Below are 16953 nucleotides of genomic sequence, written 5' to 3' on the forward strand. Positions count from 1 at the left end.
CCACATGGGTAGCAGAAACCCAAGTACTTTGGCCATCACATACTGCATCCCTCTGTGCACACTAATGGGAAGCTGGATTGGCAAGAGAGCCAGGACTTTAACTCCAGCATTCCAATATGGGATGGGAGTGTCCCAAGCAGTGGCCCAGCTTACTTACTACCACACCCCTGCCCCTACCCTTTTTTTTTTTTCCCCTTTTTTAAGGTTTATTTGTTTATTTGAAAAGCAGAGTAATACAGAGAGAGGAAAAGCAGGGTCATTCCCCGAATATTAACAACAGCCAGGGCTGGGCCCGGCCAGAGCCAGGAGCTAGGAGCTCTATCCAGGTTCTCCTGTGGGTGGCAGGAAGCTAAGTACTGGGGACGTCATCTGGTGCCTCCCGGGTGCATTAGTGGGAAGCTAGATGGGAGTGCAGAATAGCCAGTATTTGAATCAGGCACCCTGGTGTGGGATGTGGTGTCTAGAGTAGCAGCTTAACCTGCTGTGCCATGATGCCTGCCCCTTCCCCCACTTCTTCTATAAAAGTTACTGTGTCTGTGTGTAATATATATATGTGTATACATATGTATATTTAAGCTTCTTTGACTTTGCATGGAGCACATACTTATGTAGTTATACCTACTTCATTTGACAAAAAAATTTTTTTTAAAGATTTGTTTGTTTATTTAAAAGACAGAGTGTCAGGGATAGGGGGTGAAGGAGAGAGAGAGGTGGAGAGTGAGATCTTCCATCTTCTGATTCACTCCCCAAATGGCTGCAATGGCCAAAACTGTGCTGATCCGAAGCCAGGAGCCAGGAGCTTCTTCCGGGTCTCCCACATGGGTGCAGGGGTCCAAGGACTTGGCCATCTTCTACTGCTTTCCCAGGCCATAGCAGGGTGCTGAATCAGAAGAGGCTCAGCCGGTACTAGAACCGGTGCCCATATGGGATGCCAGCGCCGCAGGTGGAGGATTAACCTACTGCACCACAGCAGTGGCCCCATCAACAATTTGAGATAGGGAGATCTTTAAGTGCTATATACTATACTTTTCTGTTCTCTTTTTCTCCTCTTTCAATTAGCAGGCTGTCAGCCTGATTCTGTGTAGAAGTTCATGATGGAATTTCTTATACTTGCTAAAAATGAAGCTAACCATAGTATGTGCCCCAGGGGATTTTCCTGAGTGAGAATCATCCAGCCAGTGGGTGTTAGGCACTGTGGTTGCTGGGAGTGCAGTGGTGCTGAACAAGACATAGTGTGCACCTGTATGGGGCAGGCACCAGAACGAGGAAAGCATAGCCACATCAACAGGGTGATGGGCTAGAAAGGAGCAGCTGAGGCCATTTCATTAGATAGACTGGCTGGGATGCCAGCTTTTCTGGGAGGTGACAGAAATGAACAAGCCAGTGAATATCTGGAGGAGACAGCAATCTGGGCAGAGCAGAGAAACTGTAAGATTAGCGAGCAGTATTTTGGGGCAGAAACAAACCTGCTATGACTGGAGTAAGATGAGGCAGACACCTGGGAGTTATTAGAGTCTTTTAGGCCTTAGGTTTTCTTGTTTGTTTGTTTGTTTAAGGCAGTTTTAAAAAATATCACTTCTGCCGGCGCCGTGGCTCAATAGGCTAATCCTCCACCTTGCGGCGCCGGCACACCGGGTTCTAGTCCCGGTCGGGGCGCCGGATTCTGTCCCGGTTGCCCCTCTTCCAGGCCAGCTCTCTGCTATGGCCAGGGAGTGCAGTGGAGGATGGCCCAGGTGCTTGGGCCCTGCACCCCATGGGAGACCAGGAAAAGCACCTGGATCCTGGCTCCTGCCATCGGATCAGCGCGGTGCGCCGGCTGCAGTGGCGGCCATTGGAGGGTGAACCAACGGCAAAAGGAAGACCTTTCTCTCTGTCTCTCTCTCTCACTGTCCACTCTGCCTGTCCAAAAAAAAAAAAAAAAAATCACTTCTCTGTGGAGAGTGGATTGCCAAGAGGAGTGGGGAGAAGAGCATTAGGCGGCTGTAGTAGTTATGTAGGCCATGGCAGTTAGCAGTGCAGTGGAGAGGAGCAGATGGAGTCAAGATATGTTTTAGAGTATAAAATGTGTTAATGTAGTTAAAATATTTAGCACAATGCCTGGCACTTGGTAAATACTATGTTGGGTTTTTTAATTTGTTTTTAATTTGAAAGGCAGAAAGAGAATTGTCTTCCATCTGCTGGTTCACTTCCCAGATGCCTGCAAGACATGGGTCCAGTGGAAACCAGGAGCCAGGAGTTCATTCTGAGTCGCCTGCAAGAGTGGTAGGGACCTAGGTTCTTGAGCCATCACCTGCTGTACATTAGCAGGAGGCGTTACTGAAAGTGGAGCTGTGGGGGTTGGTGGTGGTGTGCGTGGGTTAAGCTGCCACCTGCGATACTAGCATCCCATATGATGGTCAGTTCTAGTCCCAGCTGTCGGACCTGTCCCACTTCTGATACAGCTCTCTGCTAATGCACCTGAGAAAGCAGCAGAAGATGGCCCAAGTTCTTGGGCCTCTGCAACTCATGTGGGAGACCCGGATGAAACTCCTAGTTCCTGGCTTTGGGCTGGCCGAGGCCGTTGCTGCCATCTGGAGAGCGAACCAGCAGATGGAAGATTCTCTAACTCTTTCTTTCAAGTCAATAAATAAATCTTAAAAAAAAAAAAAAAAAAACATGGAGCAGGACTCAAACCCAGGGATTCTGATACAGGATGCAGATGTCCCAGGTGGGGACTTAACTGCTGTGCCGCGTGCTCCCCTTGGTTAAATGTTTTTATTTTTATTTTTACTTCTAAGCAAATGTCAAGAAAGAGAATTAAACCAGGCTGTGGAGTTCTGTGCCAGGACGCGGTGCAGGAGGTTCTTAGCATCTCCTGTTTCTTTTCTCTGTTTTGGAGAAAAACCACATCGTCAGCAGATCACCAGGCTGAGCTACTCTCTTTAGGTCACAGTCACACTTTTGCTTATTAGATGGTTACGGATAAAAGGGATTTTGGTGCACTTTGGACTCACTGAAAGGATAAAAGTAACCTGGACATAGTCAATGTATCAGTATTACATAGGCTTTCACAAATTGTGATGATGTTAGTTAAAACCTTGATGAAGTTCCAGATAATTTAGCGATGGATTTATTTGTACTTAAAGAAAAGTTTAAGCTTTAAAAAACATGGAAAAATACAAAGTTTGAAGTAAAAATTATGCATAAGCCAGATATTTCACCAGTAGCATTTTTTAAAATAACTTTTTTCCTTTTTTTGAGAGAGAGGGGCCTCCGTCTGCTTGTTCACTTCCCAAATGCTTGCAACAATTGAAGCTGGACCAGATTGAATCCTGGAGCTGGGCATTCAATCTGTGTCGCCCACATGGGTGGCAGGTACCCACCTGCTTAAGCGTCACTGCTGCCTCCCAGTCCCTGCATGACCAGGAAGGTAGACTCAGGAGCCTGAGCTGGGACTCAAACTCAGGTTCTCCCCAGTGTAGATGAAGGTGTCCTGATCAGCGTCTCAGTGGCCAGGTCAAAGCCTGCTCCCTATTTAGTTTTCTGTATGGCAGTGCCTTAGAAATTCTGGGGAAAGGGACTGGCATTCTGGCATAGTTGCTGCCCATGACACTGGCATCCCATATGGGTGCCGTTCGAGTCCTGACTGCTCCACATCTGATCCAGCTCCCTGCTAATGCACCTGGGAAGGCATCGGAAGATGGCCCAAGTACTTGGGCCCCTGTACCCATGTGGGAAACCTGGAAGAAGCTCCAGGCTCCTGGTTTTGACCTGGCCCTGCCCCTGCCCTAGCCATTGTGGCCATCTGGGGAGTGAACCAGAGGATGGAAGATCTCTGTCTCTTCCTCTCTGTGTAACTCTGACTTTCAAATCAATACATCTTAAAAAAAAAAAAAACTGGGGAGAAAAACTACTTAAGTAGACTAAGTACAGGGACTGACATCTGGAAGATTTAAGATACAAGCTTGACTCTGGACCTGAAATTAGTAAACTCAAACTGCAAGAAATCTTTTTGTTTTTATCGTTGTTGTAGAAATAACAGTAGACCTAATTGTCAGTTTACATGGGTTAGAAAAGGATGTTTTTCTTTGTTTTTTGTTTTAATTGTCCACAATCTAAACAAAGGCCAGAGTTAAGTGATAGGTTACCATCCAGATTAGACGTAGGAGAAATGGCTCCTGGCTTCAGATTGGCCCAGCTCTGCCCATTGCAGCTATTTGGGGGAATGAACCAGCTGATGAAAGATCTCTGTCTCTCTGCCTCTGCTTTGGCCTTTCTTTAAAAAAAAAAATCGCAAAACAAATTAACATTTTTATAAGATCATTATTAATTACTGAGAAAAGTTTCAGCTCTTTTTTTAATTTTTATTTATTTATTTTTTTGACAGGCAGAGTGGACAGTGAGAGAGAGAGGGAGAAAGGTCTTCCTTTTGATGTTGGTTCACCCTCCAATGGCCACCGTGGCCAGCGCACCGCGCTGATCTGATGGCAGGAGCCAGGTACTTCTCCTGGTCTCCCATGGGGTGCAGGGCCCAAGCACTTGGGCCATCCTCCACTGCACTCCCGGGCCACAGCAGAGAGCTGGCCTGGAAGAGGGGCAACCGGGACAGAATCCGGCGCCCCAACCGGGACTAGAACCCGGTGTGCCGGCGCCACAAGGCGGAGGATTAGCCTAGTGAGCCGCAGCACCGGCAGAAAAGTTTCAGCTTTTAAACACCCAACACTTCACTCTTGGAAAACCTTGGCTATCTGTAATGATATAATTTCATTATTTTACCTAAATATATGAATCATATCTAGACAGAGTTTTTGAGTTCTTTTAAAAAGAGGAATTCTTGGGGCCTGCACTGTAGCATAGTGGGTAAGGCTGCTGCCTGCGGTACTGGCATCCTGTATGGATGCCAGTTCAAGTCCCGGCTGCCCTACTTCCTATCCAGCTCTCTGCTGTGGCCTGGGAAAGTAATAGAGAATGGCCCAAGTCCTTGGACTCCTGCACCCACATGGAGACCTGGAGGAAGCTCCTGGCTAGTGGTTTCAGATTGGCACAGCTCTGGCCGTTGGCCATCTTGGGAATGAACTGGTGAATGGAAGACCTCTCTCTCTCTCTCTCTCTCTCTCTCTCTCTCTCTCTCTGCCTCTCTGGGGCTCTGCCTTTCAAGCAAATAAATAAATCTTGAAGGAAAAAAAAAAGAGAAATTCTAAGTAGAGATTTAGTTTTCTACCACTTTGGTGCAACTGTGGACTGACTCTGTTTTTCCCCTTCTGTGTTTTAGCCCTCCAAGCCCACAGTCAACCCAGATGTAGCAGCTGAAGTGCTTCGTGATTAGTCTCCTAGGCTTCCCTCAGTTAAAATCCCCTTATACTGAGGCATCTCACCAAATGTTGGTCTAATTATCTAATTAAAAATCAGTGACAATATGAATGACTGATTAATATTCACTTACTGCTTCCAAAATGAAGGAGCAGTTCATCTCCAGCAACTAGAAGGAGGATTCATGGTTATTTTGAGTGCGATGCCCTCCTGACCACCCTCTCCCTCCAGTCTTCTATTCTGAAAAATATTTTATGCTAACCTTTTTTTGGGCATGCAACCAGCATATAAAATAAAGATTATCTTTTATGTTCCAGAGACTTTTCAGAATGTCTGAATAATATGAACGTTTGATTTTTATATATGTTTTAAAGGTTTTGTATAGATAAATTTACAAATTAGAGAAAATTGGAATATTTTCCTTCTTACAAATTGTAGTCCTTCTGTATCTAGAGGTCATCAGAAATACCTCCATTGGAGGGATGGCTTGAAATTGTGTGTTTGTGAGTTTGTTTGAAATTAAAATAATTTTTTTTCTTTTAGAATGGCAGAATTTTGGAAGCTTTGCAAATGTAGTTCCTTGTAGTCACCCATATCTTTGTACACTAAGTCAAGTAAAGTTGTACTCTACAAATGCCCAGAAAGAAGGACAGGGATCTGAATCTCCCAGAGTGGAAAAAGTGCCATCATTTGATGAAACAGGTATGTCAACAGTTTTAAATTTTCTTCTTTTTCTTTCTTTCTTTCTTTTTTTTTTTTTTGGTATGCTGAATTACTTTGTGTAAAATTGTTCCTAGGATGTTTGATAGAACTTGTAACTTTCTGGACTGATGTTTTCCTTGTGGGAGCTATTAAACTGCTGGCTTAATTTGATTTTTCTATTTGTTTTTTACACAGTTTTCGTAAGTTCTGTTTTTTTTTTTTTTTTTTTTTGCTATGATTTTTCCCACTTAACCTAAATTTTAAATTTATTGGCATAAAATTCATGGATATTCTCATGTTTACTCTCAGTTGTACGTGCAGTTATATCCTTTTCTCATTCCCAAAGATGTTTGTTATTTTCTTGAGTAATCTTGCCAGAGCTTTGTCTTTTATCTTTTTAAATATTAATTTTTTACTTTGAATCATTTTGTTGCATGTTTGTTTCTTATTTTGTTAATTTCTACTCTTTAATGATAGTCTCCTTTCTTCTTTCTTTATGTTTATTCTGTCATTGTTTTATTAAATATCAATTGGATACTTTACTCATTGATATTTTTTCTGAAGTAGGCATTTAAACCATGATAATACATCCCACAGGTTTTGATATGTAGTATCTTTTAATTATTTGTAATTATAAATGTATTCTTATTTACATTGTGATTCTTTGACTCCTTAAAGTATGATTTTAAATTGTCAGATAGATGGAATTTTGTATTAAACTTCACTGTATTGAAAAACAATGTGGGCTGTGTGATTCAGTCTTGAAATAATTGTTGAGTCTAAGTTTTGGATTATCACTTGGTCAGTTTTTTAAATAGCCCTCATGTGCTTGACTACAGTGAGTGTTTTAACTGCTGGTTCAGAGTTGATATGTGTCATTTCCAGTTTTTGTTGTTTATTCACATCTATGTTCTTCATTTAATCCATTATTATCAAGAGAGATGTTGGCATTTCATATTGTGATGGTAGGTTTAGTGTGCTTTCCTTATAGTTTGGTATAATTTTTGCTGTATATATTTTTAGTGGTTATATTTTTCATTCCTAGAAATTGTTTATCACCTTACTTGGTTAGTCTTTTACTCCTTGCTTATACAATTAAATTTCTGTTTTATTATCTTAGGTTAAACAGCTATTTTGTATCTTGTGACTGAAAATTCCACTTTATGAAACCTTTGGATTCTCTCTATATTTTCCTTTTCCTCTATTTCTTGCTCATTCATGATACCGTATCTATTTTGTAGCCATATTGTTCATTTCCGTATAGTTTTTTGATAAACTATTTGATGTTTGGATTGAAGAACTGAAGATTCATTCTTGTGTAGAGGGTTTGCTTTTGCTTCTATTACTGCTTGAGAAACAACTTGGGACCATGGTAAATTAAATTCAGTTTTAGATTTCTTAGACCGCATTGATAGCATGAATTCAGACTGCATACCTGTGTGAGTACTGACTTATCCTTAGGATTTTCAGGGGAGTTTTTTTTCTTCCTGGTTACCCAACATGAAAGCACAGACAAGCCTATTGCCTTAACGTTAAAGAAGGGTGGGTTTTGAGCTGGTAAATGGTGGAGAAAGGCGGTAAAATTGCCTAGACTAGTGAGTAGAAGAGCTGGTGGTGTTATTGGTAGTTTTGAAAGTGCAATATAAGAGGTGGAACTTGGGCCTGGCACTGTGGAGTTCTGGGTAAAGCCACTGCCTGCAGGGCTGGCATGCTGTATGGGCATTAGTTCAAGTCCTGGCTGCTCCACTTCCCATCCAGCTCCCTGCTCATGTGCCTGGAAAAGCATTGGAAGATGGCCCAAGTCCCTGGGCCCCTGCACCAACATGAGAGACTAGTTGAAGCCCATGACTTCTGTGTGACCCAGCGTTGGCCCTTGAGGCTATCTGGGAAGTAAACCAGTGGATGGAAGACCTCTTTCTCTGTCTCTCACTTTCTCTCCGTAACTCTTTAAAATAAATCTTTTTATAAAAGGAGGGGTGGTGCCAGTGTTGTGCCATAGAATGCCAGTATCCTGTATGGGCGGTGGTTGGAGACACAGCTGCTCCACTACTGATCCAGCTCCCTGCTAATGCACCTAGGAAAGCAGCAGAAGATGGCCCACATACTTGGGCCACTGTACCCACATGGGAGACCATATGGGAGCTCCTGGCTCCTGGCTTTGACCTGACACAGATCAGCTGTTGTGGCCATTCAGGGAGTGAACCAGTGGATGGAAGATGGCTCTCTCTCACTCTGCCTTTCAAATAATGAAATAAATCAAAAAATAAAAAATTAAATGAATCTTCTCTACTTAATATACTCCAATATAGAGGAAATTCTTGATCAGATGCAAAATGCAGACATTGGAATGGAGGGAGATTAGAGGAAGTACAAATGAAGGTCTATGCTAGGCTAATGGAAGTGCTTTTTTTAAAAAAAAATTTTTTTTTAATTATTTATTTGAGAGAGAGAGTTACAGACAGAGAGGGGGACAGAAAGATCTTCCATCTGCTGGTTCACTCCCCATATGGCCACAACAGCTAGAACTGGTCTGATCTGAAGCCAGGAACCAGGAGCTTCTTCTCGGTCTCCTTCATGGGTGCAGGGACCTGAGCACTTGGGCCACCCTCCACTGCTTTCCCAGGCCATAAGCAGAGAGCTGGATTGGAAGTGAAACAGCTGAGATTAGAACTGGTGCCCATTTGGGATGCCAACACTGCAGGCAGAGGCTTAGCCCACTACGCCACAGCACTGGCCCCCGGCAGTACTTTTTTTTAAAGGAATAGACAAACTCAAGAAATTTAGAAGCTGAATAATTACGACTTGATTGAATTTGAGGGATGAATGAGAGGGTTAAGTAAAGGATAATGTTTGGTTTTATGAGTTCGGCAATTATTCAGATGATTTCATTGATTTGTAAAATTACAAATACCAAAGGTAGAGCATATTTTAATGAGATGATTTGGTTTTGGGTGTCTGAATTATAGATCCGTATGAGATATCTTAAGAGATAATACAGTGAATAGTAGGGTGGTGGTATCCAACAAATGAAGTCATGTCATACATCTCTTTTTTTTTTTAAGATTTATTTATTTATTTATTTGAAAGGCAGAGTTACAGAGATGCAGAGGCAGAGAGTAAGAGAGAGAGAGAGAGGGAGGGAGGAGAAAAGGGAGGGAGAGGGGTAGATCTTCCATCTGCTGATTCACTCCCCCAAATGGCTCCAATGGCTGGGGCTGGGCTGATCCCAAAGCCAGGAGCCAGGACCTTCTTCTGGGTCTCCCATGTGGCTGCAGGGGCTCAAGGATTTGGGCCATCTTCTACTGCTTTCTCAGGCAGTAGCAGAGAGCTGGATGGGAAGTGGAGCAGCTGGGACTCCAACCAGTGCCAAATGGGATGCTGGCACTGCAGGCAATGGTTTTACCTGCTACGTCACAGCGCTGGCCCCCACAGTGTCGTACATCTTAACACTAAAACACTCTTAACACTTACAACTCTCTTTCTCTGAGACATCAGCAATCTACAGGATTACTGTAGTAGCCTGCTCCCTGGGATTCCTGCTTCCACGTGCCCTTCTGTAATACATTGTTCACATAACCAGTGGGGTCTTTGACAACTATGTCATGTCACTTCCTTGATCAAAACCCTCCATTGGCTTCCTGTTGCCCACAGAACAAAGCCTAAACTGCTGGAATCAAATTCAAAATTCATTATCCTTTCTGTGAAACCCTTCTTAGCTGATTTTTGCCACTACATTCCTTTCCATTTTCTTCTACAACTTGTGTAGCTATGCATTAGGTTTCAGCCAAACCATTCTGTTGGTTTATTCTTGTTATAGGGCCTTTGCTCTGGTTGTGTTCTCTTTCCAAGGTGCTCCTTCTTCGTGACTGACCTCTTTTGGTCATTTGCATCTTAGTTTAAATGTCAGCTCTGCCCAAAGGTAATTTTTAAAAGTTTTATGTATTTATTTATTTGAAAGGCAGCAACGAGGTGGGATCATGAGAGACAGAGAGAGAGAGAGAGGGAGAGGTAATTTTAAATATGGAAGGGGAGTGTTTAAAAGAAAGAGAAAGAAAAGAAGGGAGGAAGGGAGAAAGGGAGGGAGGAAGAAAGAAAAATCTTCTGTCCATTAATTTACGCCCCAAAGGCCCTCAACAGCCAAAGGCTGGGCCAGGCCAAGTCTAGAAGCCTGGAACTTCATCTGCGTTTCCCACATGGATGGTGGGAACCCAAGTACTTGGGCTGTTACTTGCAGCTATCTCAGGCATATTAGCAGGAAGCTGAAATGGAGGCATAGCAGCTGGGGCTTGGACTGCACTCTCATATGGGATGCCGGTGTCACAAATGGCAAGAACCTGCTGCACCACAACACTGACCTCCTCAAAGGCACTTTTTTTTTTTTTTTATCTTTTATTTAATGAATATAAATTTCCAAAGTACGACTCATGGGTTACAATGGCTTCCCCCCCCATACCGTCCCTCCCACCCACAACCCTCCCCTTTCCCACTCCCTCTCCCCTTCCATTCACATCAAGATTCATTTTCGATTATCTTAATATACAGAAGATCAGCTTAGTATACCTTAAGTAAGGATTTCAACAGTTTGCTCCCACACAGAAACATGAAGTGAAAAATAATAGATGATTTTTTTTAAATGATGATGAAATCAGATCAGACCTATTGTCATGTTTAATCCCAGTGAGAGTCAAGTTGGGAATTGATAATTTCTTTTTTTTTTTTTTTTTTTTTACAGAAGATCAGTTTAGTGTACATTAAGTAAAGATTTCAATCGTTTGCACCCCCATGGAAACACAAAGTGAAATATACTGTTTGAGTACTCGTTATAGCATTAAGCCTCAGTGTACAGCACATTAAGGACAGAGATCCTACATGAGGAGTAAGTGCACAGTGACTCCTGTTGTTGACTTTACAAATTGACACTCCTGTTTATGGCATCAGTAATCTCCCTATGCACCAGTCATGAGTTTCCAAGGCTATGGAAGCCCCTTGAGTTCTCCGACTCTTATCTTGTTTAGACACGGTCATAGTCAAAGTGGAGGTTCTCTCCTCCCTTCAGAGAAAGGCACCTCCCTCTCAAAGGCACTTTTTAAACTTTTATTTAATAAATATAAATTTCCAAAGTACAGCTTTTGGATTACAGTGGCTCCTCCCCCATAACTTCCCTCCCACCTGTGCCCCTCCCCTCTCCCGCTCTCTCTCCCTTTCCATTCACATCAAGATTCATTTTTCAATTCTCTTTATATACAGAAGATCAATTTAATATATATTAAGTAAAGATTTCAACAGTTTGCACCCACACAGAAACACAAAGTGTAAAATACTGTTTGAGTACTAGTTATAGCATTAATTCACATTGAACAACACATTAAGGACAGAGATCCTACATGAGGAGTAAGTGCACAGTGACTCCTGTTGTTGACTTAACAATTGACACTCTTGTTTATGGCGTCAGTGATCACCCTAGGCTCTTGTCATGAGTTGCCAAGGCTATGGAAGCCTTTTGAGTTCACCAACTCTGATCATATTTAGACAAGGTCATAGTCAAAATGGAAGCTTTCTCCTCCCTTCAGAGAAAGGTACCTCCTTCTTTGATGACCTGTTCTTTTCACTGGGATCTCACTCACGGAGATCTTTCATATAGGGTGTTTTTTTTTTTTTCTTTTTTTTGCCAGAGTGTCTTGGCTTTCCATGCCTGTAATACTCTCATGGGCTTTTCAGCCAGATCCGCGTGCCTTAAGGGCTGATTCTGAGGCCAGAGTGCTGTTTAGGACATCTGTCATTCTATGAGTCTGCTGTGTATCCCGCTTCCCATATTGCCATATTGTATCGTTCTCTCCTCACAAAGGCACTTTTTTTTTTTTTTTTGACAGGCAGAGTGGACAGTGAGAGAGAGAGAGACAGAGAGAAAGGTCTTCCTTTGCCATTGGTTCACCCTCCAATGGCCGCCACTGCCGGTACGCCGCGCTGATCTGATGGCAGGAGCCAGGTACTTCTCCTGGTCTCCCATGGGGTACAGGACCCAGGGACTTGGGCCATCCTCCACTGCACTCCCGGGCCACAGCAGAGAGCTGGCCTGGAAGAGGGGCAACCGGGACAGAATCCGGCGCCCCAACCGGGACTAGAACCCGGTGTGCTGGCGCCACAAGGTGGAGGATTAGCCTGGTGAGCTGCGGCGCCGGCACAAAGGCACTTTTAAATCACTGATCTAAAGTAGCTACATATTCAATCTTCAACATTACCTTCATTTAAATCTCTGCATAGGTAATCCTGGTTGATTATTTTCAAATTTTTTTTTTTATTTAATGAATGCATTTTTTTTACAGAGTTAGACAGTGAGAGAGAGAGAGAGAAAGAGAGAGACAGAGAGAAAGGTCTTCCTTTTTCCGTTGGTTCAGCCCCCAAATGGCTGCTACAGCTGGTGTGCTGCAGCCAGTGCGCTGTGCCGATCCAAAGCCAGAAGCCAGGTGCTTCCTCCTGGTATCCCATGCGGGTGCAGGGCCCAAGCACTTGGGCCGTCCTCCACTGCCTTCCCGGGCCACAGCAGAGAGCTGGACTGGAAGAACATCACCCGGGACAGAATCCGGCACCCCAACTGGGACTAGAACCTGGGTTGCTGGCGCTGCAGGCGGAGTATTAGCCTAGTGAGCTGTGGCGCCGGCCTTAATGAGTGCATTTTTACATAGATACAACTTTAGGAATACAGTGGTTCTTTCCCTCATGCCCCCGACATGCTCCCTTCCCACTTCCCATTCCCTCTCCCATCTCCTTCTTCATTATGGATCATTTTTAGTATGACTTTATATATAGAGGACCAACTCTATGCTAATCATAGAGTTCAACAATTTGCCCCCACACCCACACACAACATAAAGAGTACAGTTTAGGAAAAGAATTTGCAGTTGATTCTCGTATTGCAATTCAATAGGGACAGAGGTCCTACCTGGGGAGCAAGTGCACATTGACTACTGTTGTTCCTTTAACAATTAACACTCTTTTTTAATGACATCAGTGATCACCCGAGGCTCTTGTTGTGAGCTGCCAGGACTTTGGAGGCCTTTTGTGACCATAGACTCCGTCGTTGTTTGGACACAGCCATAAGCAAAGAGGATGTTCTCCTCTCCCTTCAGAGAAGAGTGTCTCCTTCTTTGATGACCCTTCCTTTCCTGTGAGGTCTTGCAGAGATCCTCCGTGTAGGGTGTTTTTTTGTTTTTGTTTTTTTTCCACAGAGTCTTGTCTTTCCATGCCTGAGATGCTCTTGCAGGCCTTTCAGCCTGACCAGGAAGCCTTATGGGTTGATTCTGAGGTCAGAGTGTTATTTACTGTGAAAGTCATTCTAGGAGTCTACTGTGCAGACTGCTTCCCATGTTGGTCCCTCCTTCCTTTTTTATTCTATTATTTTTACTGGGTATTTGATGTTTTTTATGCCATCCCTTTTAATATTTTTATTTTTTCTTCTTCCTCTACTTGTTCGCAAGCCCCATGAAAGCAAGATTCTGTGTCTAGAGCAATAGTTTGCACACATAATAAAGCCTTAATAAATGTTTGTAAATGAGTGATTGCATAGAGTTCTAAGCTGGAGATGAAACTAGGAGTTTTTAGCTATACACATCTGGTAGCTGAGGCGGTGAAACAGACAGTGCAAGGAGAGTGTTTAAAGTGAGGAGGTAAGATCTTCTAGGGCAAAATCTCTCAAATGACTGAAGGGCAGGTGGAAGTAGAGGAGCTTGCTAGGAAAACTAAGGAGTGGCCGGGAAGAATCAAGGAGTATGTGGTGTTGGGAGAATAATAAATATTGCAAGACTATCTTTCCTTTAGTTAGATGTGTTTCACAGGGGAAGATTTTACACATCCTTTGAGAAACCTGTATTCATGTTAACTAGTTCTGTTTTTTATTCTTTTTCCTAAGCCACATCCTTTCTTTGTGCTTAGCTGTGCAGTTTTAGTTGATTTCTTCTCTTTGTCCTGTAATTATGGAGAACTACTGGGTTAAATATTGATGGAGAGTTTGATATTAGGGGAAGAAGGAATAGAGAGTGTAGTAATGAGTCCCTAAGTTCCAGAAGTAAGCATTTTGTTAAAACATAGTTAAGGGAGAAAAAGCAAGTGATCATTAACGGTAAAAGATGTTACAGTTCTCTTCTGAGGTAAATATAGACCCCGACAAAAATACTTAATGTCAGTTCCATTATATAGGATCCTTGAAATTGTAATCTGTGACTAGGTTTCTTTTTTTCTCTGCTAAGTGGAATAAAAATGTTGGTTAATTTTCTTATATTACAAATGCATTGTTTATTGACAGTTTTATTTTGGGCTCAGTTTTTCAAGATTTGCTTAGACCAAATTAGATCTTGTTAGCCATCAGATAGACAGCAAGTACTTGCTTGATTGAAAGATAATTTTTATTTTTAAGGGTTTGAGATTGACTTTTGAATAATTCAGATCGCATGAGAAAGCCAGGAACAGCTCATTAAGAAGCAGAGACTTGCCAAGGAACCCTTAAGGTCTTAAGGAGCAGTCAGATGTTTTAAATTTTAGTAAAATTAGTTTTAATTTTGATAATGATAGCAGATGTGTGGCAAACAGCCAGGGTTTGAGCTTAAAACAAATGTCTAGGGATATTCGTGGATAGAATGTTTGGTTACTTATTGAAATCATAAAGATTCTACTCCAATGATGCAGTATGAGTTTATTAAAATGATAGCATGCAAATAAGTATTCATGTATGTGCTTGAACCAGTTAGTTGTTTGTGCTTCTTAACAGTATATATTTAGTACTATCTAGACAGTTGGTAGTGAGGAGAATATCCAAAAATAGTCATCTTATAGCAGCTCATTTTCTGTGATTTGGTTAAATGGCTTTGAACTGTGGAAAGGAAAAGATCTGTTTCTGAAACTGGTGACAAATTTCAGTTGTTCAGGCCCTAGGTGAGTGTGGAGAACATATCACTCCATCCCCTTTCCCTTTTTCTCTGCCCTACTGTTTCCCAAAGTAAACTTGTAGGGAGTATATACTGTAGATAAAGATGCTTTAGAAATTGTTTGCTTTGTAACTGGAGAAAATTTAAATCATAATCATTTAACTCTTCAATCTCACTGTTACAAGCAGCAAATTGAATAGAAGTGATTTTAAGCCACAGGTAGAGGCTTAACTTACTGTGCCACAGCACTGGCCCCATGAATAAATCTTTAAGAAAAAAAGCAAAAAAGAAAACCAGAATAAGCTCAGAGGGATAGAAGGTATGAGCTGTAAAAGAAATAATGAAGAGCAAGAATAAAATGTGTTGGTGAAAGTAACTATTGATAAAAATAATGAACTTTCACTTAAGATTAAATATTAAACCTTTAAGAATAATGAGATAGAAGGTTTTTGGAGGTCAAAAGTTTTTTTTTTCTTTTTTCAGTTTAAAAATTTATTTTTAGAAAGGCAGATAGAGAGAAGAGAGATTTTCCATCTATCGATTTGCCCCCAGATTCCCACAAAAGCTGGGGCTGAGCCAGGCCAGAACCAGGAGTCTGGAACTCAGTCTGGATCTCCCTTGTGGCTGTCAGGGCCCAAGCACTTGGGCCATCATCTTCTCCCTTCCAGGATATGCATTAGCAGGAAATTGGAATTGGAAATAGAGCTGAGACTAGAATTCAGGCACTCCAGTAAGGGATGTAGGCCTACTCCAAAAGAGTTTTTTTGTGGTGGTTGTTCCAGAGGAAGATGGAGTTACTAAATACTTTACAGATGGCTGGAAGGATTTATAGGAAAATATGTGAAATTAAATAATAGAAATGTAATATTAGAAATTCCAAACCTCCCATTAGGGTGTGGGTGGTAGGATGATATAGAAAATGTTATCAGTATAACAGATGGCAGGAAAGATGAAATAAAAATAAAAGGAAGGGAAAAGTACGATAAGTGAAAACAGTAGGATGGCACAAGGCCAAATTATGACAATCAGGGGTGGTTCCACATTACTGTAAATATATGGAAACATAGTTAATTTTTGTTTCATGGCATGTTTTCAGAAATTTCCCTCATGTTCTGGGACTGCTACTATCTCATCTGCTTGAAGACTTTTGTGATTATCTCCTTAATCTACTGTATGACAGTTTCTCCCTCTCCTCCATCATCCCCATATCCCCGTAAAATACAGTCAGTTTTTCCTGATCCCATTGTGCTCTCCAGCTCTTACAGAAAGTCCAGGTCCTGCTTCCAATTCATCTTCCAGTCTCTCTTCAGCCCTCTGCCTTTGTCCCTACTCTTCTGTTGAACCTGCTTCTGGGGCCAGCGTCGTGGCTTACTTGGTTAATCCTCTGCCTGCGGTGCTGGCATCCCACATGGGCGCCGGGTTCTAGTCCCGGTTGCTCCTCTTCTAGTCCAGCTCTCTGCTGTGGCCCGGTAGGGCAGTGGAAGATGGCCCAAGTGCTTGGGTGCCTGCACCCACATGGGAGACCTGGAGGAAGTACCTGGCTCCTGGCTTTGGATCGGTGTAGCTCCGGCCGTGGCGGCCATTTGGAGGGTGAACCAACGGAAGGAAGACCTTTCTGTCTCTCTCTCTCACTGTCTAACTCTATCTGTCAAAAAAAAACAAAAAACAAAAAACAAAAAACAAACAAACAAACAAAAAACCTGCTCCTGTTGAGCTCCAGTAGTTTCCATGTTGCTAATCTGGTTTTCGCTTCCATCCTCTTCTTTTTTCACCTAGGAAAAGTGCACTGATATTATTTTAGACGCAAAAGCAACATAGGACAATAGTTCAGAGCAGAGACTAATCAAAATAGCTTGAGTTTCAATCCTGCCATGGTTCCATGCTTAAAATACGGGCTATGTGATTTGAGGGAAGTTAGAGAAATCTTTCTGCTCCAGTCTCTTCATAGTAAGGAAATAATGGCTGTGTGATTTGGAGGGAAGTTAAGATACCCTCTCTGTGCCTCAGTTTCCTCACAAAGATGAAGACACCAGTACTTATCTCT

The 16953-nt window shown here is 42.4% G+C and overlaps 1 protein-coding gene across 1 annotated transcript in view; it reads left to right on the forward strand.

The window, feature by feature from the left end:
* The window catches only part of SLC30A9 (solute carrier family 30 member 9), a 75256-nt gene that overhangs the window by 6446 nt on the left and 51857 nt on the right, over positions 1 to 16953 (forward strand). The window contains exon 2 of the mRNA XM_002709279.6: positions 5833 to 5991. Within this exon, the coding sequence (XP_002709325.4) occupies positions 5833 to 5991 (159 nt within the window). The remainder of the gene's footprint in view (positions 1 to 5832; positions 5992 to 16953) is intronic.

The sequence above is a fragment of the Oryctolagus cuniculus genome, chromosome 2, assembly GCF_051225735.1.
Source record: "Oryctolagus cuniculus isolate XC-2025 breed Fujian yellow rabbit chromosome 2, ASM5122573v1, whole genome shotgun sequence".
In the NCBI taxonomy this organism is placed as follows: domain Eukaryota; kingdom Metazoa; phylum Chordata; class Mammalia; order Lagomorpha; family Leporidae; genus Oryctolagus; species Oryctolagus cuniculus.